General features: G+C 38.6%; 1 protein-coding gene across 1 annotated transcript in view; it reads left to right on the top strand.

Annotated features, from left to right (window-relative positions):
• The window catches only part of lsp1a (lymphocyte specific protein 1 a), a 50,324-nt gene that overhangs the window by 5,465 nt on the left and 23,412 nt on the right, over window positions 1-21,447 (top strand). The window contains 5 exon segments of the mRNA XM_056252136.1: window positions 6,089-6,235; window positions 16,755-17,127; window positions 17,214-17,353; window positions 20,676-20,937; window positions 21,108-21,248. Of these exon segments, the coding sequence (XP_056108111.1) occupies window positions 6,089-6,235; window positions 16,755-17,127; window positions 17,214-17,353; window positions 20,676-20,937; window positions 21,108-21,248 (1,063 nt within the window).

Below are 21,447 nucleotides of genomic sequence, written 5' to 3'. Positions count from 1 at the left end.
CTCAAGATGTATTAAACATTTCTTAATATGCTTTTACATTTTGGTTTTTAACAAATTTTTCTTTTGGTATCCATATTTTTAAGGCCCTATATGGTTCAATTTCAGAGATATTGGGACCTCAATATGGCGCTTAGAATAAAGGTCCTTTCACACTGGACGCGATTTTGACGCACGAATAATTCGCGCGATAGTTTTATTTTTTGATCAGCTGTTTGTGTAATGAGTGCTTCCACACCGAACGCGAATGTGCTGCGGCGAAAAAACGAGTTTTATTTTTTCCGCTAGGATGTCGTTTTTTTTTTACTTTCGCGGCGACAGAAAAGGCTTCAGCCAATCACATACAAGGAAACAAAGGCGAAGCTTGTTGACGCTTTGGCTGCTCTGACGTAGCAGCATTATGTGCGAGAGAAGAGAAGTGTCACAACATGAAATGTAAACTAAAAACAAGCAATACATTGAAACTAGAAACCTTTTATAATGACAGCATTTTTATATTGCCTATTCCGCATCTCAACGCACGCATACCCTATCATTTATGACATGACGGTGTTTCTTACCAGCAAAAGAACGAGGCATGGGATAAAATAGCTGGGATAGTTGGTGTCTCCGGCGAGTTGATGAAGTGCGTACTGATGATTTATAATATTTTTGACTAGGAGGGAAATAATTGATTTGGAATATTTTCAACATTCATGGTTGTGTGTTTCATATTATTTTTGCATGCATGTATAGGCCACACACCAGAGCATGTGCGTAAATAAAGCAGAGCGGGGTGACGCTTAAATAGGCCTATAAGTTAAAAAACTCAAACAAAACATACGTTTCATATATACGTTTAAATAATATAATTCTATTTTTTTTTTATTTCATCTATGTTGATGATCTATATGAAAAGGGAACCGCATGAGATGAGTAAGGATCATAAGGTGCCCAATATATCGAAAACATTTGGAATGGGTCAGACATAATTTTGACCACTTATTAAGTTTTGTTTTGTAGAAAGCCTTTCTTTAAAGTGAATTTCGTTTTGTATAAATTGTATCTTAATTTTATCCATTGTTTCATCAACAAATTGCCTGGATTAATAGGAATAAGAAGCAAATATAGTAGACAATATAATTAGGACACGGAGGCGCCGGCGCGTGAACTGGAGCACGTCTCATACCGAAAACTGACAGAAAACACTTTATTAATAAACAATTCAAATGTTTAATGCATAATCCTTACTTTGGCCGGTTCTTTGTGGCAAAGTTTTAGCTACTTTACACGATTAGCATAGTCCCCTTCAGACTCTCTGTTCTTTAAGATTGGGTGCACACAAAACCTTCTTTTCTGTCTTTATAAAGAAAAAGAAAAGCTCGTCTTCACTGGATGATGATGATGATGATGAAGTGTCCGTGTTTTCTCAGCTGTCAGCGCGAAAGTTTTGGAATGTTGAAGCTCTGAACGTCGCAAATTCGCGTCGCGGCTGATGTGAATGGTTTTGACGCGAACTATTCGCACGCGAACTATTCACACGCTAACTATTCTCTTTTCCGTTTCGCTTTTTCGTTACGCGTCTGGTGTTAAAGGGCCTTAAATTGTTAAATTCACTAAAGTCACTTTGCAAACAGCAGATACTTATTGTATTTAAAGGGGAATATCAGAAGATTACATAATGTTGAAACTTGAAATGTATTATTTTCTCTCTATCAAAACAATTGCATAGAACATACATCTCAGTGCCAAAGATACACTGAAATGGTCAAATTAAGGCACCATAACTTGCTCTCAAAAGTGTATTTGTAAGAATCTGTATTTGAATCAGTTTCAGAGATATTTGTCATTTTGACCCCCCCCCCTCCCCCTATAAAAGAGTGGATTACTCAGTAGATATACACCTATGACATTTAATATTTTGCCTTTCTTCTTCATTTATGCGTTTCTTTCACCAGAAAAAATATCAAAAACACTATTTTTAGCCGATCAAGGTCGTCTTGTTGAGTTGACAGGGAATGACCCAGCTGCAAGTGCTTTTCTATAACAGTTCAATAAATAAGAAACTAATATTCTGTAAATTGTGTTTAAAACTAAATTCAGCCAGTTTGATTGTATATTTTCCTTTGCTAGTGAAAACAGTTCCAAAAAGTCAAATTCCTGCATTAAAGTAAGATTTTTGCTGCAGCAAAGCGTATCTGCTGGTCAGCAGAACCTTCTGAGAACTTTAAAACAGTAAAGGTTACTCATTGAACTTCTTCAGTGACAACAATGACTCTTTAAATTGGGTCCTTTGATCAAGGAATTCATTGAAGAACTTTTGTAGGATTCTTGTGTTGCTGTGTGGTTCTTTGGCAATTAAAAATATCACGGTGTTACATACGTTCTTCATTTCAACATGTTGTTTTCTAGTTCTTTGAAGCACCACTATATACTGTAGATCATTCAATAAAAAACTCGAAATAAGAAGTTGTGGAACATAAAAATGTTCACAAATGTCGATAAGACAATATTGATCAGTCGACATGCTTTTACGACAATTTGTAAAGCCATTGGAACAACCTGTGACCTCAGATGTAATGTGGCCTGAAATTCTTTTGAGGGTCATTGGTGACCTGTGTTCACCATCCATTGATCCACAATCCCCACTTAATAGACTGTGCTCACTCAATGGCTGGCTGTCTAAGTGGTGTCCGCAAAATATTATAGAATTCATAGACAATTGGAAAAATGTTTTTGGGGCAGACCTGACCTGTTGAAAAGAGATGGTATTCCTCCCTCCTGGGATGGTGCTGTTCTTCTTTCTAGTAATATGGCACATAGTCTTAGAGCTCAAACATGAATTGGGGCCCAGGTCAGGAAGCAGACAGACTGGCTAAACCGACCATCTGCTAGCAACAATTAAAAAGCAGATATAATACGGATGAACAAAAGCTCGGGTTGCTGAATATTCGATCCCTTACTTCAAAAGGACTTATTGTTAATGATATGATCACAGATTATAACCTAGATGTGCTGTGTTTGTCAGAAACCTGGCTAAAATCAGACGATTACATTACTTTAAATGATTCCACCACCCAGGATTACTGTTATAAACATGAACCTCGTCTGAAAGGCAAAGGGGGAGGTGTTGCTGTAATTTATAGTAATATCTTCAGAATTACTAAGAAGTCTAGTTTTAAATATAATTATTTCGAAGTGTTGGTGCCTAATGTAACACTATCTAGTGTAAATGATAAATCACGTTTGAGTTCACCATACAGACTTTATCAAAGAATTTGCTGATTTTCTATCAGAGTTAGTACTAGCTGCAGATAAAGTCCAAATTGTTGGTGATTTTAATATACATGTAGATAACGAAAAAGATCCATCCGGATTGGCATTTAAAGACATTCTGAACTCTATTGGAGTTAGAGAACACGTGTCCGGACCTACTCATTGTCGTAATCATACTCTAGATCAGGGGTCTCAAACTCAACTTAACTGGGGGCCGCTGGAGGTGGAGTCTGGGTCAGGCTGGGCCGCATCAAGTATTCCACAAAAAATAGTATTCAAGTATTCCAAAAAAGGAGCACAACTGATCCAATCTTCTCAATATTTATTATTAACGTTTCTTCTGAACTGTTCCTCTGAATTTGAACATTCCTTTCTGTACATGATTGGTTCTTCATGAGCTGTCCTTCTGACAGTTGAAGTTCATTTTACAAACTTTCTTTGTCTATAACTCATATTTGTGATATTTATATTTGCTTATGTCCTTTTTATTTTCTTTATACAACACATTAATGATATTGAATGTTTTCAAGGCACATTTCCTTTTATTATACTTAGAAAAACAATTATTGCTTTTGAAATACAAATATTTGCAGTCATGTCTGCCCGTCTTATTGAATTCTTTCTACACATGTATAGTGTCTCAGGCAAATACTGCACAAATCAAACCAAACCTTCTTATCAACCTGTTGGACACATATTACAAGCTCAAAATGATTATTCTCACATTGTTTTAGAGCAGGGTCTCTCTCCAACACGTCGCTCCCGTTCACATATCGCGCTCACATATTTTGCGCGCTCAAGTTCGTTATTTCAAATGTAGGTGCGCGGCAAGCGCGCTCATAATTGAAGCGACGCGCTCATTTTTTCCAGGCGCAGTATGTTTGTACTTCGCGGTTGTCTATGACAACTATTGACAACAAACCCACCGTAAACTGTCACGAGACTATCTATGTTAGCCCATAAGGGATACATTTTTTTTTTTTTTTTTTTTTTAAACGCGGCACACGCAACGACGGGCCGCACTAACATTAAACTTTAATGTCAAGTAGGGGGCCACAAAATATCACCCCGCGGGCCGCAAATGGCCCGCGGGCCGCGAGTTTGAGACCCCTGCTCTAGATCTAATATTATGGGATCAATGTTGATGGCGTTGAAATTCTGCAGCAGAGCGATGACATCTCAGATCATTATCTAGTCTCATGTATACTTCATTTAGCCTACAAAGGCTACAAAGTCGACTCTGTGTTACAAATATGTTAGACCTATCACTTCTGCCACTAAAGAGTGCTTTATTAATAATATTCCTGATCAGTTTCATCTCCTCAGCATCCCAGATAGCTTAGAAGAACTCGATATTGCAACAGAAACTTTTTACTCTCTCTTTTCCAGCACTTTAGGCACAGTTGCTCCTATGCGCTTAAAGAAGAGTAAAGAAAATAGTTCAACGCCGTGGTACAACGAGCACACTCAGGCCCTTAAGAGAGCAGCCAGAAAAATAGAGCGCAACTGGAAGAAAAAAAATATTTCCCATAAATCCTGATGTACTTGTTACATCATAAGAAGGATGGCATCTATGCTAATAGTAGTCTCTCTGTTTATCCCGAGGTTTACCGCAGTCCGCATCATCCAGGCCGTATCTGGATCTGATGAAGGACCTGCGCCTGGACACGAGGACAACGCAGTCCTAAAGTGTCAACTAGTCTCTCCCCTGTGAAGGCCTCCTTCCCTTCCCTTTACCTCTGTACAGATAAAATGTTGTCGGGATAATTCCGGTTAAAAAAATATGTATTATACATTTTTCAAGGCTCGTCTCTTGGAACCCATTTCATGGTTTGCGTTCCCGAGCCACCAGGCACTGTTTTGTGCAAATGAGCGGCCGGATCGCATTAAGGGTTTTCTGTTAGAACGGTGTCGTGTTAGATGCCCCAAAGTTAATAACTGATGATCGTTGCGACGGGAGTGAATTAATCTAAACTAACTTTAGCTGGACAATAACTTTATTCTAGAGCTGCAGTAAAGCCAAAACAATCTATGTTACTTTAATTTCCTATTATCACTGTAAAGCTGCTTTGAAACAATCTATATTGTTAAAAGCGCTATATATATGAAGGTGACTTGACTTGACTATCCAGACTGAGTGCCTAAAGGGATAGTTCACCCAAAAATAATTTACTAACTCTCGTGTCCGTCAAGACTTTTGAGACATTCTTGCTTCTACAGAACACACAAAAAAGATATTTTGGGCGAAAGTTGGCATCTACACAACATTGGAGCCCAGTGACTTCCATTGTATGGATGACAAAAAAAAAAAAACACACACAAACTTCAAAATATCTCCTTTGTGTTCCACAGAAGAAAAAGTCATACAGGTTGGTATGTGAGTAAAGGATTATAGAGTTTTCATTTTTGCAAAAACATAGACCCCCTTATGATCTAGGAAGAGCAAAGTTAATACATTAGTAAATAAAGCTTCAAGTGGCAAATGAAATTAGTTTGTTGGCCTACTTTTCCAAGTGTTGGAGACACGAAGAGCATGTTTGTGTATGTTTACAGGCTAGATAAACACAGAGATGCCTCAGTATCTTGAGTGTGAGTTTGCATAGGCCTCCCATCTGTCACTCGAGCATTGGCGGTGTCGAATGCCAGAGCAGATGTTCCACCGGCTCTAAATCTCAAACAAGGGACTAAACAAACTATTGTTGGAGATTTCTTGAAGAGGTCCATGTATCATAGTCAACAGCACTCTAGGCTAGGGGGTCATTTATCATTCGACCACATCTGGGTCAAGAATGTATCTGGTATAACAAGGGGCTCATTCTCACTTCTTTTCCTGCAGAGTGACGGCCCAGCGAAGTGTCGAAGATGCAGAGGAGATCGAGAGAGAAAGGCGACGTCGTGCCCGGGAGGCTTTCCGCAATCAACACAGCCTGTCTAGATCTGCCGGGTCCCCTCAGGACAGTGTGAACCCACCTGAGGCCAGCCTGTAAGTGTCAACGTCATTCTATACATCGCACTTCACCTGGTATTTGTTAAGCTTGTTTTGTTGCCTGGCAGATTTCCATATGAAATATAGAAATGTGGACTTGCAACATGTCTGGTTCTCATTGCAGCTTATTCTGGCCAAGAGCTGTCCACTTAGACAGAAGGAGACGTCTGACCGACATGTAAACAACTGCAGTTTTTGTTTAGTTTTTGGGTCAAAAAAGAATGTCCATACTAAATAAAAGGAAAAATTTAGTTTAAAACAGAAGTGCCATGTTCTTTGAAATGTAATCTTTGTATTCATGTGGTTTTCATATGGTTTTGAAAAACATGTGTAACCATGAAGTAAAAAGTAACAACGTATTTTCCTAACACATTGAAAACATGAACACATCCTAACCACTATATTGAAAAAAAACCTTTTTAAATATATTATTTATGGTAAAAAAAAATGTAAGACGTTATTTATATACATGTGTATATACACTCACCGGCCACTTTATTAGGTACACCTGTCCAACTGCTCGTTAACACTTAATTTCTAAGCAGCCAATCACATGGCGGCAACTCAGTGCATTTAGGCGTGTAGACATGGTCAAGACAATCTCCTGCAGTTCAAACCGAGCATCAGTATGGGGAAGAAAGGTGATTTGAGTGACTTTGAACGTGGCATGATTGTTGGTGCCAGAAGGGCTGGTCTGAGTATTTCAGAAACTGCTAATCTACTGGGATTTTCACGCACAACCATCTCTAGGGTTTACAGAGAATGGTCCGAAAAAGAAAAAACATCCAGTGAGCGGCAGTTCTGTGGGCGGAAATGCCTTGTTGATGCCAAAGGTCAGAGGAGAATGGCCAGACTGGTTCGAGCTGATAGAAGGGCAACAGTGACTGAAATAACCACTCGTTACAACCGAGGTATGCAGCAAAGCATTTGTGAAGCCACAACACGCACAACCTTGAGGCGGATGGGCTACAACAGCAGAAGACTCCACCGGGTACCACTCATCTCCACTACAAATAGGAAAAAGAGGCTACAATTTGCAAGAGCTCACCAAAATTGAACAGTTGAAGACTGGAAAAATGTTGCCTGGTCTGATGAGTCTCGATTTCTGTTGAGACATTCAGATGTTAGAGTCAGAATTTGGCGTAAACAGAATGAGAACATGGAACCATCATGCCTTGTTACCACTGTGCAGGCTGGTGGTGGTGGTGTAATGGTGTGGGGGATGTTTTCCTGGCACACTTTAGGCCCCTTAGTGCCAATTGGGCATCGTTTAAATGCCACGGCCTACCTGAGCATTGTTTCTGACCATGTCCATCCCTTTATGGCCACCATGTACCCATCCTCTGATGGCTACTTCCACCATGTCACAAAGCTCTAATCATTTCAAATTGGTTTCTTGAACATGACAATGAGTTCACTGTACTAAAATGGCCTCCACAGTCACCAGATCTCAACCCAATAGAGCATCTTTGGGATGTGGTGGAACGGGAGATTCGCATCATGGATGTGCAGCCGACAAATCTGCGGCAACTGTGTGATGCCATCATGTCAATATGGACCAAACTCCCTGAGGAATGCTTCCAGCACCTTGTTGAATCTATGCCACGAAGAATTGAGGCAGTTCTGAAGGCAAAAGGGGGTCCTACCCGTTACTAGCATGGGGTACCTAATAAAGTGGCCGGTGAGTGTATATATATATATATACCAAATACGGAAGTTTGTTGCGCATGACCCGCATTCTTGAAAAGAAACCTTATCATGGGATATAAATGAATTATGGAATCATTTTGTGAATTTAAAAGTAATGCATTACTTTACTAGTTACATGAAAAAAGTAATCTGATTACATAACTCGAGTTACTTGTAATGCGTTTTCCTGTTTATTCATTTGACGTTCGGCTTAAAGGTGACCTATAATTCAAAATTGAATTTACCTTGGTATAGTCAAATAACAAGAGTTCAGTGCATGGACATGACATAGAATGAATCTCAAACTGGACTGTTTTCGCGTTCTCATTTATTTCACGTTTATGAAAAACACCCCTGAAAAACGGTCGGTTCTCCACACAATACCGACTGTGACGCAATAGTCGGGATCATTAATATGTACGCCTCCAAATATTTGCATAATGCCAGCCCTCAATGCCAGGCGGAACTGCGCAGCCGAAGCATGGCAGTTGCTCAGTGTGGATGTACACATGAACACAAAAGTATTTTTTAGTTTCTTCATCTGAGCCTCTGAAGAAACAATGGGTTCATTTTATTTTCTCTGGAGATTTCCAAACATTTCACCGACTGTTTCCTCAACTTGGGCCAATACAGAGCTGGCCTCGGATCGAGCTACCAAGCAACACTTTCTGATGTGTAATTGTTCAAGTTCAGACAGGTAATCTTTCTCTCAAAATCGTTCAATACTGTTTATGCATCAGTAAGTCAAGCCAGTGACTAAAATATCAGCTTCACATCGTTTCTTTTAGTAGGATGAAAATAATCGTATTTAAATTTTGAACAAATTATATACAGAAAGCGATCAAAGAACAATCTTTCCACACAGCGCGAGTTTATCTGGACACTTGCCAAACTCGTTATGAAATCAATGACGCACGTTACTGCACAACGAAGCTCTTACTGTATTTACATCATCGTGTTTGCATTGGTGAAAGCAGAGAGAGTGCAGAAACTGCTTTGCAATGATAAGATCTTCATTCTCACGATCAACACAGTCATCTGCTCAATGCTCATCACGGCAACATTTTATGTGATGGGAATAGATCTAAATACTTTAAAAACATCTCACGATTCGTTAATCTCGATAGCTGTTATAGTAAAAACGTATAATAGCAGTTGTAAAAGTATTCGGGAGAGAGTTTCACATGTAATGCGTAGCTATTTCATATGCAAGCATGTCAGCCAATCACAGCAGTGGCCGCGGTTACACTGAATCCCACAGCAGACACGCCCCTTCAAACAGAGCATTCATATCAGAGGCTAAAAGCAGGCTAGGAAAAATGCCATTTATTTCTAAATTATGATTATTTTTTATCTAAAAAACATACTAACATTATAAGGGTAACCCAGGAAACATTATAAAATAATAAATAAAAAACATTCTAGGGCACCTTTAAAGCTAATTTCAAGCTTTTTTCTTTATGAATGATCTAAGGACAGTACAACCCCCCCCCCCCCCCAAAATACATTTTTAACCAGAAATTAAAACATGCTAAATAAATATATATTCATGCACTTCTATGTGTGAGTTGCATTTTTTAATGTATTTTTGAATAGATTTACATATTTGAAAAAAGGAGCGTCATGTCGTTGATGGTAAAGGTTGGACTTAGCAAAATGTTTGTTTAGTTTTCTTTCTCTCTTCTTTTCTCTCAACCAAAGACATGTGCACATGTACAGTGGGCGGCACAGCTGGTCTCTCACCATTACCTAATCTCTGAAGAATTTTCAGCAGGGCATGCCTTTAGAACAGGGTTTATGTCATATCCCACACCATAGTGCTTTGCTTTTAATCAAAGAAACATTATGGACCTCACACACATTTTATATGTGTGAAGTTAAACACAGCTGTCTGAGACAACCTGTTCAAAGCACAAATAGGTCGTCTAGGGCCACTTTGTAATTATCCTTGATCAGAGATTAGAAGCTCACTCTTGGCTTAGATACACATGAACATTTTTTAAGACTTTTTAGATCGGTTCAACATGAAAAGTGTCTTTTAGAAATGCATGTGCAAGAGTTTTTGAACTAGACTCATACAATAAGCTTTCGGTGAAAGTAAATAAGCATGGCTATTCTGCATTGAATTGTATTGACTGATTGTTGATGTTCAGTCGTTATACTTTGCTGAAAATCTGCTTAATAATCTTGTGGAATGTGCTTGGCATTCCTTTCCGGCAGGTCCTGGGCAGATGAAATAGATTTTAATTCAAGGCGTCGCAATGAACAGAAAATAGTAAGAGGTGCAGATGGTGTCTGTGAAAACAGCTTTTTTTATCTCTATTTTGAGTGTTTTAAGTGCAGGTGTGTGTGTTTTAACTTTTTATGAAGCCTTTGAACAGTCCCTTAGACAAATTTACCATGGTAAGAAAGAATAGTTTTCACCTAAGTAGTGTACACTCACCGGCCACTTTATTAGGTACACCTGTCCAACTGCTCGTTAACACTTAATTTCTAAGCAGCCAATCACATGGCGGCAACTCAGTGCATTTAGGCATGTAGACATGGTCAAGACAATCTCCTGCAGTTCAAACCGAGCATCAGTATGGGGAAGAAAGGTGATTTGAGTGACTTTGAACGTGGCATGATTGTTGGTGCCAGAAGGGCTGGTCTGAGTATTTCAGAAACTGCTAATCTACTGGGATTTTCACGCACAACCATCTCTAGGGTTTACAGAGAATGGTCCGAAAAAGAAAAAACATCCAGTGAGCGGCAGTTCTGTGGGCGGAAATGCCTTGTTGATGCCAGAGGTCAGAGGAGAATGGCCAGACTGGTTCGAGCTGATAGAAGGGCAACAGTGACTGAAATAACCACTCGTTACAACCGAGGTATGCAGCAAAGCATTTGTGAAGCCACAACACGCACAACAATTTTGAGGCGGATGGGCTACAACAGCAGAAGACTCCACCGGGTACCACTCATCTCCACTACAAATAGGAAAAAGAGGCTACAATTTGCAAGAGCTCACCAAAATTGAACAGTTGAAGACTGGAAAAATGTTGCCTGGTCTGATGAGTCTCGATTTCTGTTGAGACATTCAGATGTTAGAGTCAGAATTTGGCGTAAACAGAATGAGAACATGGAACCATCATGCCTTGTTACCACTGTGCAGGCTGGTGGTGGTGGTGTAATGGTGTGGGGGATGTTTTCCTGGCACACTTTAGGCCCCTTAGTGCCAATTGGGCATCGTTTAAATGCCACGGCCTACCTGAGCATTGTTTCTGACCATGTCCATCCCTTTATGGCCACCATGTACCCATCCTCTGATGGCTACTTCCACCATGTCACAAAGCTCTAATCATTTCAAATTGGTTTCTTGAACATGACAATGAGTTCACTGTACTAAAATGGCCTCCACAGTCACCAGATCTCAACCCAATAGAGCATCTTTGGGATGTGGTGGAACGGGAGATTCGCATCATGGATGTGCAGCCGACAAATCTGCGGCAACTGTGTGATGCCATCATGTCAATATGGACCAAACTCCCTGAGGAATGCTTCCAGCACCTTGTTGAATCTATGCCACGAAGAATTGAGGCAGTTCTGAAGGCAAAAGGGGGTCCAACCCGTTACTAGCATGGGGTACCTAATAAAGTGGCCGGTGAGTGTATATGGGTCAGTGACGTGACCTGTTAAGCAAAAATACATTAAAAAAGCAATTCATACATACAATGACAACAAATATATATATATATATACACTACCGTTCAAAAGTTTGGGGTCGGTACGATTTTAAATACTTTTAAAAGAATTCTCTTCTGGTAACCAGGCTGCGCTTATTTGATTAAAAATACAACAAAAATCAGTTATAGTATTAAATATTATTCCAGTGTAAATCAGCTGTTTTCTGTGTGAATATATAGTAAAGTGTAATTTATTCCTGTGATCAAAGCTGAATTTTCAGCATCACCAGTGTCAGTGTCTTCAGTGTCAAATGATCCTTCACAAATCAGTATAATATGAGGATTTGATGCTCAAGAAACATTTATTATTATTATCAATGTTGAAACAGTTGTTGGTCTGTCAGTTGTACAGGTTTTTTTTTTTTTTTTTGGATTCTTTGATGAATAGGAAGTTCAAAAGAACAGCATTTGTTTGAAACAGAATCTTTTGTAACATTATAAATGTCTTTACTGTCCTTGATAAATAAAAGTATTGATTTCTTTCCTCCAAAAAATAAAAATAAAATTCTCACTGACCCCAAACTTTTGAACGGTAGTGTATATATATATATATATATATATATATATATATATATATATATATATATATATATATACATATATATATATATATATATATATATATATATATATATACATATACTTTCAGAAATGCACTCTTTGTATTCATGTTGGTGTCATATGGTTTTGAAAAACTATTTTCAAGAAAAGTTCCATTTTTATTTAAAAAAGTTTTTAAATCTAAAAACTTAAAAAAAATTTTTTTAATAAAAATGGAACTTTTCTTGAAAATAGTTTTTCAAAACCATATGACACCAACATGAATACAAAGAGTGCATTTCTGAAAGTGCGGTCACATTAGGCAAAAAAGGTCCAAAGTATATATGGTCAATAATATTGCAATATTTGAAGCGCAGCTCACACAGAAGTCGATGTCGCAAACATCATACAAAGTATGACAATGATAATCTCAGGTACTGTTTATGTACTTTATTGAATGTTAGAAGTTTCTAATGTGAGACCTTAATCGCCATACTGAAAGTGACAATGGATAATTCATCTTGAAAACAAATTAAAGTTACCTTAAATTGTATCTTTATCTCTGTAAAGCTGCTTTGAAACAATCCATTGTTAAAAGCGCTATATAAATGACTAAAGGAAACAAGAACGTCTAAACTGTCAACTCAATGTGAACAAAGTATATTCTATGACAAAGACTGCTTCAGCCACTCATTATGTATTTTTTATGTTAAAATGGTGTTGTATTTATTAAATTATTTATGTACTGATCCATTTTGTTGCGAGTGCAGTGCGCTTGTAGATAGATTCCACCCAAATGCTCTTCTGTGATTTTTGATTGATTTTGTTGCGCCTCATAGTCACGTCGCATTTGGTGTGGAAAAATTAGGCCAAAAAAAATTGTCGTTGGAATCTTATCGCAATGCGTCTGAATTCTTGTACACATAGTTAGAAGAAAGAGTTCTCTATAGGACCTTAAAGGGATTTGTCAAGTGCATATAACCTTTTATGTTTCCCATCATGAGATAACTTCACGGATTTTAGTTAAGTAATTAATTATGTTTTAATTTTTATTTTGATTAAATGTTATGCATTAAACAGATCGACGTAAACATGCTTTATCACTAAAAATACATATACAAATAATCCCTTAAAGAGCAACGTGCAGGTTGAATTTACTTGATATTGTCTGAAGAGGTCTTTTAAAAACACATATGTAGAAATTACTAATGAAATCTCATTTGATGCACAGATTTTGATGAAAATGTGCAAGACTCTGGAATACGCCTTTCCCGCTAGCAACGCGTCATATGACGTAGGCCGAGGCAAACAAGAGCTCGCGTTCAGCTGTAGTTAGAGCGGTAGTGAGAGACAGAGAACGTTTTAGATCGAGTTTTAGAGATGCCATAATGGTAAATTGTTGTGTTTGTGCTGGTTGCACGAATTCCAGCCTGTCAGGACATCGTGTCCATCATTTTCCTTCTAGGAAAAACAAGGCTTTTCGTTCTTGGGTGCGTTTTGTGCAGGTGAAGAGAGTAGACTTCACTGCTGCGTCTGTCACCACACACTCGGTCGTTTGTAACGCACATTTCACTCCGGAGAATTATAGACCTGGAGATTTTTTGCATCACAGACAGATGGTTTAATTAATACGGCTTTGCAAACATTGCATTTTGCTGTCTTGCTCTGCGGTGTTTCCAGTGTGAAGTATTTACACACAGCTCAATGCTGTCCTGCTTGCTGGCTGCAAACTGCGGAGTGGATTTTCTGAGGGGGGTCTCTGTGTCTCATTGAGCCGCGCCTCCGTTCAGGAAATCCATTCCACAGCTTGCAGCCAGCTAGCAGACTGGCCGGCGGGAACCACTTTTGGAGTCATTTCAGCAGGATATCGGATATCTCCGCAGGTTGGATCGGGAAAATCCATTACATGAATTACACTGGTATCTGTCCCGATACCGACACTGGATCGGATCGGCCCCATCCCTACCTGTGGGCTATCATAGGCATGCTCGTCAACATCGGAGAACTCGGTTTCTTCATTCACATCCATTGTAACCTGAGCTTGAACTTGACCAGACTCCCTCGCCCATCGTCACTTCCGGTTAGTGCTTTATAGACGCGGAAGTTATTTTATCACAATTTATCTCAAAATATCGTTAATGGCTAAATATATATTACTCCAGTTCAGAAAATCTAGTTGTTTTATCATCAACATACACTATACTATATAGGGGTGTCCAACCTGGATGTTGCTCTTTAAACAAGTATTATTCAATTATTTAAGACATTTCTCCTTATATCACTGGTCTCAAACTCAGCTCTTGAAGGGCCACTGTCCTGCAGAGTTCAGCTCCAACCAGCTTTAACTCACCTGCCTGGAAGTTTATAGTAACCCTGAAGACCTTGATTAGCTGGATCAGGACAGTGGCCCTCCAGGAACTGAGTTTGAGACCACTGCCTTCATATAGAACCTTTCTGGCAAAAAAGCCTTCTTTAAGATTGAGTCAAGAACCCTAGGGTTCTATATAGAACCCCATTAGGTTTTTCCCAGTAAAGCGACAATCGACAATCCTGGGATGCATTTTTGCATTTAATCTACACTACTTTTTAAACTAGAATACGGCTTACTGCCTGTTTTTTGTTTCAAAGTTACGTGAAACAGTTCACATTATGGAACATTATGCATTTCATCAAAATCCTCTGGTTGCCCATGGCAAATGAAAGAAAACAACAACAAACAACCAACCACCTTTCAGATCCTCACACGCACCTCAAACATCTGTTTTCTGAGGAACGTGTTTGAAGTCGGCCTCTCATGTTAATAGGCTGGCACAGTGACTTCAGCGAATAGTTTCTTTCATCAAAGTAACACCATCACAGGTGTGTGGGCTCAAGCGGTGCTTTCACTGACTGGAGCCGTTCATGCCTGACTGACTGTTAACTTGCCCAGATTCCCTATGAATGTGATTATATAGGTCTGCCTCTCGTTCTAGTAAAAAGTTCCAGTGTCTCACCCCAAAGTAATGGAGTCTAAATCATCTTAAAGAAAAGGCCAAGTTTTTGTTCGTTTTGGGAGAGCATGATTGAGTACTTTACCTATTTTGTAAATCGAATTGAAACATATATTAATTTAATGTAAAAACTAAACGCAGGCAATACAAGACAAAATAATATTAAAATAAGAGTTCATGAAAAAAACCTCAGGAATTGTGATAGCAACATGCTAAAACATATTAGCATTGTGCTAAATCATTCTACAAACATGTTAACAATGTGGTAATTGATGTTAGGAACATGTTGAATCATGCCTGTAATGTGCTAAATCATGCTAAAACATGTTAGCAATGTGCAAGAACATGTTAATAACATTTTATTGACGGAGTAAAACCTTCAAACTTCAAGCATCAAGTTATTTCAAACTTCAAGATAAGGCTTTGTCAAGCCAACATCAAGGTTTCTTATCAAACTTTTTACAGTAAAATTCTGTTACATGGTTTTTGGAAGTAAAAAATAACACGTGAAAAAGTGTAAGTTGACATTCTCAGAGTCACCTTCTCTTTCAGGCAAGTCATTTCACTCAGCGCCATCTCTGAAACGCCTCTCGGGCAGCTATTTCAGTCATGCAAGCACAGCTTCTATCTCTTTGAATGTGGAAACATCAAATTCTTCAAAGCTGTTCACCAAATTTAGGATTAAATTTTATGTTTGAAATCAACAATGAAATCTGACAAACAACTATCTCATTTCTTCTGCTCAAAAAGTGTTAAAAAAACCTTATTTTTCAGGCTAGACCAGACAATGTGCAGTCATAAGCGTGCGTCTCAGAACATTTCATATTCCAAATTGCTCATTTTTCCTGTTCATAGTAACATGAGTGCAGTCTTTGTATATAAAGTATTTGGTGACACTTGGTCAATTGATGTTTTTTTATTTAAATAACTGTTCTTAGTTGTTATTTTTTTATTAGTTATGTACATTAGAATTTTATGTTACATCTTATGTTGTTTAATTGGTTTTTATTGCAATATTTTAGTTTCATATTTGTTATCATGATAGTGTTTAGTATATGTGTGTATGATAGCATTTCCCTCAGCTTGTGGAAAATCAACTTGTGATGAACTTTGATTTATCATGACTTTCTCTTTACCATCTGTTTTTAAAGTCGTCATGAAATGGAAGTTGCAATAATCCATTGTGACAAGTTAAAAAGCTTCTTGAACAAGAAAAAATGTAGAGCAGGACTTGGTGTGTGGAATTTGGTGGTATATTAGCATTATTTCAGTTAAAAATACAAAAAAAAATTAAACAATTTAACAGTAAATTTAAGTTCAATCTGTAAAACGTAAAATGTTGCCATCAGTTTGCTGTCCGTTTTTTAACCATAAATTTCACATTATTTTAAAGTGTAGAAAATAAATAGTGATTAAAAATGAGCTAACTTTTTTTAGTTTAAGTTTAAAAGCAAGATTCAAATCTTCGTTTCCCACGTGAGCACCACAGCTAAATGCACATGCTATATCTGTTAAGCAATGGCTCTAAGAAGATTTTATACTCATATGTGTGTTGTTGTTGTTGTTGTTTTTCAGCTACGAAAGTGAACTCAAACCCAGCAGAACTATTACTGTGGATGAGGATGAAGGTTTCAGCGATTGGACCCAGAAGCTGGAACGGAAAATGCGGCCCAAAATGGAAGAGAATGGCAGTGGAGAAGAGTTGCAAGAGAAGGAGAAAAATGTGAATGCAAGATCTAGACAAAGAGAGAAAACCAGCTTCACCATCTCCAAACAGTATCAGCAAATTCAGGACAGGGAGGAAGAGGAGAAAAGACCAGAGATGAGGAGCGCTGAGAGACGAATGGAGATCAGTGAAAGGGTGAGCAGTCAAAGACCAGAGGAATGGCATGATGACACAACCAACAGCAAAAGACAACAGGAAATAAAACCACCAATGGAGAACAAGGTGCCAGGAGAATTGTTACAATATTAGAAGTACAGTACATCTTACCGTGTATGTTACTATGTCTAAATCATAACCATCACTCACAGATGAAAGAGGAGAGGAAGGAGGTAAAGGTGTCATACACGTCTAAAGTCTTCCTACAGCAAGACAGAACGCCTAATGGCAATGGAGAGGCATCTGCAGAGGAAATTACATCACATCTTATCAAAACCAAAAGATCACCAAGGTAACTTGATCCTACACACTTTCTGACCCATAGGTTTTATGCTGCATTCACGGCATGTCATAATTAACGTAATTACCAACCCATGACGTTAATAGCTGTTCACATCCTTTGACTCGGAAGTGTGTGTTTCTATGGCAACACTATCAACGGCGATATGAAACTGCAGCAGTCAGGTGGCACAGCGGTCATGTGGTACAAGTCGGAGTGCTCACAAAATTCCCAGTTTACACGTTCTAATTACGAGTTCTACAAAGATATGAACACCGTTGACATTTTTAAAGTTGTAATTACCCCTATTATGCTATTTTAAAGTCTCCTAATTTTGTTTTGGAGGTCTCCTACAACAGATTTACATGCATCAAAGGTCAAAAACACTTCTGTATTCTCATATAAATTGCACATCACCACATTTTTCATTGATTCTCAAACAACTCGTCCGATGATTCAATCTCTCTAAATCCCTCCTTTCCAAAAAGCCCGCTCTGCTCTGATTGGTCAGATGGCCCAGTGAGTCAGTTGTGATTGGTCTAAAACTCAGCGATTGTACACAATGTAAAGACAATAACAATAGCGTTGATTTTACCATATCAATCCGAGCACGAGTCCGATTATGAAACATTGGAACTAGTTATTCAACCCGAACCTCCATAGCAAGGACGACATGAGCAGGATGTTTCTCAGTGATACGCTACTCAGTTTGAGGTACATTATGAGATGTAACAACTGTAATACCTCACAGCATTCCATCAGCATTAAAGGATTAGTTCACTTTAAAAAAAACTTTTGCTGATAATTTACTCACCCCCATGTCATCCAAGATGTCCATGTCTTTCTTTCTTCAGTCGAAAAGAAATTAAGGTTTTTGATGAAAACATTCCAGGATTTTTCTCCATATAATGCACTTTACTGGGTACCAAACGGTCCAAGGTCCAAAAGACAGTTTCAGTGCAAACTGCAAACTGTTCAAAGGGCTTTAAACGATTTCAGACGATGAATAAGGGTCTTATCAAGTGAAACGATCGCTCATTTAAAAAAACAACAACAAAGTTTAAGTTTTATAAGCTCACATGCTCGCGTCGCTCTGTTCTGTGTGACTCTCCTGTTCGAACTCGTTCATCAAAATGAACAAATCTTTTTACGAGTCATTTGATTCATTTAACGACCGAAATGAACGAATTGACTCGGAAAAAGATTTGTTCATTTTGATGAACGAGTTCGAACAGGAGAGTTACACAGAACAGAGCGACGCGAGCATGTGAGCTTATAAAACTTAAACTTTGTTGTTGTTTTTTTAAATGAGCGATCGTTTCGCTTGATAAGACCCTTATTCATCGTCTGAAATCGTTTAAAGCCCTTTGAACAGTTTGCAGTTTGCACTGAAACTGTCTTTTGGACCTTGGACCGTTTGGTACCCAGTAAAGTGCATTATATGGAGAAAAATCCTGGAATGTTTTCATCAAAAACATTAATTTCTTTTCGACTGAAGAAAGAAAGACATGGACATCTTGGATGACATGGGGGTGAGTAAATTATCAGCAAAAGTTTTTTTTTAAAGTGAACTAAGTGTTTGTCCATATTTCTAATTTATTGTGGTGCACATGTGGGAACTGCATCATATCTGTATCAACAACGGTGCATACGTTAGCTGAGCACTGATGTGAATGACTGATGTAACATTAAAGTTTGTCAAACAAATCTTACTCCAACCTTTATCTTTACTCAAAGTAGTAAAAACAACAGACAATCTGCATTAATAGACAGAGTTTTAGGTAATAGTGGCCCACAGCTGATTAGCAGAAGTATTTCAGCAAGACCGGAGACACGCAATATAAAACACAAAACTATGTCCCCCATTGCATAGGAGCTCCACCGCCTCGGGGTGGAGTCTCCATTCCCCGAGCCTCGGCCCCTGCCTCTGCCTCGACAGGATGTCTTCTCCCTGATTTAAATACCCCGGGATGTAAATTGCCCTCAGCGAGAGCAACTTCCCTTGGGCCCACAGGAGGATCTGGATCGCAGAATTTGGTCCTGCTAAATTTAGAGGCTTATGTCTCATATGTTATAGACGTGACCTAATATTGTAGCTGCCAAAAAGTCTTGCCAGGAAGCTTCTAATAGGGCTGTTGAGGGAGCTGGTTAATATCTACTCTTGTATAGCCAGACCTTTAACTGTAAGGTCCAGACCTTTAACTGCTTATTCTGGCTAAAAACTATCCACTCCGACAGAAAAAGACAGCCTGACTGACACGTAAAGCGACCTACCTCAGTTTGTTCAATGTTTATGTGCTGTTTAAGGTTATCTGAGACATCGGTTCCCAACAGGGGGGTCGCGGCCCACAAGGGGGCCTCAGCGAGCTCTGCGGGGGGTCGCGTCATATTTTGAAAAGTTTTTAGCAATAAGCATTAAATAAAAGTCCTTAACTTTTTTCTGTTAAAAATTTACAAAATGTATATAATGAGCGAGTTCATCATGAATCCATTTTTCAATCCGTGTTTTTGTCTTATCCTGAACCACTATGGTACACCTATAATAAGTGTTTACATTGGGACTATTTTACACTGGTTCGGATCGCTGCCGCTGCGGAGTAGCCCAGTGCCTGCGTGACTTGTCATAGACGTACACAGAGAGAAGTAGTTCCGGCTACAATGTTCTTCCGAAAGACGCATTATTCTCTTAATAAACGCAAGTTTATTATCGCTCGCTATAGCGCCAAAAGCGTAAAAAATAAAGCCTTACAAATAACTTGCAAGTATTGAGGCCCCCGACAGCAGTCATTTAGTAATAGCCTATATTCTTTCTTTTTTTTCCTACACACCAGTGTGAATATTTTTGTTTGGGGATTTCAAATAGGGCCAATATATAGGCTTCTCCTAGGCTTACGTTTTTAAATTAGAAAGGGCCTACGGATGTTTTTGTCATTGTATTTTCAATATTTAGGCTATTATTTGTGCATAAACATATCTGGTTATAGTAAACATATACCGTTTGTTTGAAAAAAAAAAACATATTTTGTCATCCTTGCTGCAAGCTTACAAGACCGATAATATCATTAAATGTGAAGGGGGGTCCTAAAATATTTTCTTGGGAAAAAGGGGGTCTCAGACAAAAAAAGGTTGGGAAGCACTGATCTGAGATATATTCATATTCGAATGTGTGGAAATATAATAATCTCTTTGAACAAGCACCAAAAATGTTGAAAATGTATGACTGGGTGATCAGAATATCTGCCTGTCCAAAAGTACGTACTGATTGTTTCACAGAAATAACAAATATGCCATCTTGAGACTAACCCCCATTTTCCTGTTCTCCACTCTTCTCCAGCAGGACTGTAGATGTAGATCAGTCCTTTGAAACTAAGAAAGACATGCATGCCGGTTTGGAGACAGAGCTAAAGCTGGAGAAGATCAGACATATCCACCAGGAAAAGGAGAGCCAGGAAAGGGAGCACCTACGGCAGCGTCAGGCCGAGGCTGAGCTGGGGCTAGAGGAACTGAAAAAGAAGAGAGAGGAACGCCGCAAAGCTCGTGAAGAGGAGGAGCGGAGGAGAGATGAAGAGGAACAGCAGAAAATGGCCAAACAAGAGGTGGCTGAGCTGATTTAAAAACACAAATATTTGCCAAGTTAACCAATATATGTCTTTAAATGCTTTTCAAACACTCTGTTTTGGTTGTGGGAATGTTAAACTGTCCAGGTTTCTTCCAGAAGCAGAACATTATTTAAAGGTTCTATTTCATTTTGTATTAATAACTACAGGAGGACAAGAGACAGATGAAGGAGGACATTGAGAGGAGGAGGATGGAAGCGGCAGAGAAGAGAATGAAGAATATAAACATCACTTCCACAGATGGTGATGACCCATTTAACCCTCTAAACCCCATCAGTCCAACTTTCAAGGTAACTGTAAATATCTTCATAAACATTCGTAAAGGGATAGTTCACCCCGAAATAAAAATTTGCTGTTAATTTACTCACCATCAGGCCATTCAAGATGTAGTTGTCTTTTTTTATTCAGTAGAACAGTAAAGAAGATTTTTAGCTGAAACTGTGGTCCTTGGTGACATATTGCAGGCAAAACAAAATTAATGCCCGTGAC

Source organism: Rhinichthys klamathensis, unplaced genomic scaffold, assembly GCF_029890125.1.
Source record: "Rhinichthys klamathensis goyatoka isolate OS25496 unplaced genomic scaffold, OSU_Roscu_1.1 h1tg000092l_1, whole genome shotgun sequence".
NCBI classification, from domain to species: Eukaryota; Metazoa; Chordata; class Actinopteri; order Cypriniformes; family Leuciscidae; genus Rhinichthys; species Rhinichthys klamathensis.
The sequence above is the reverse complement of the archived record's forward strand: the minus strand, read 5'-3'. Positions and strand labels throughout refer to the sequence as shown.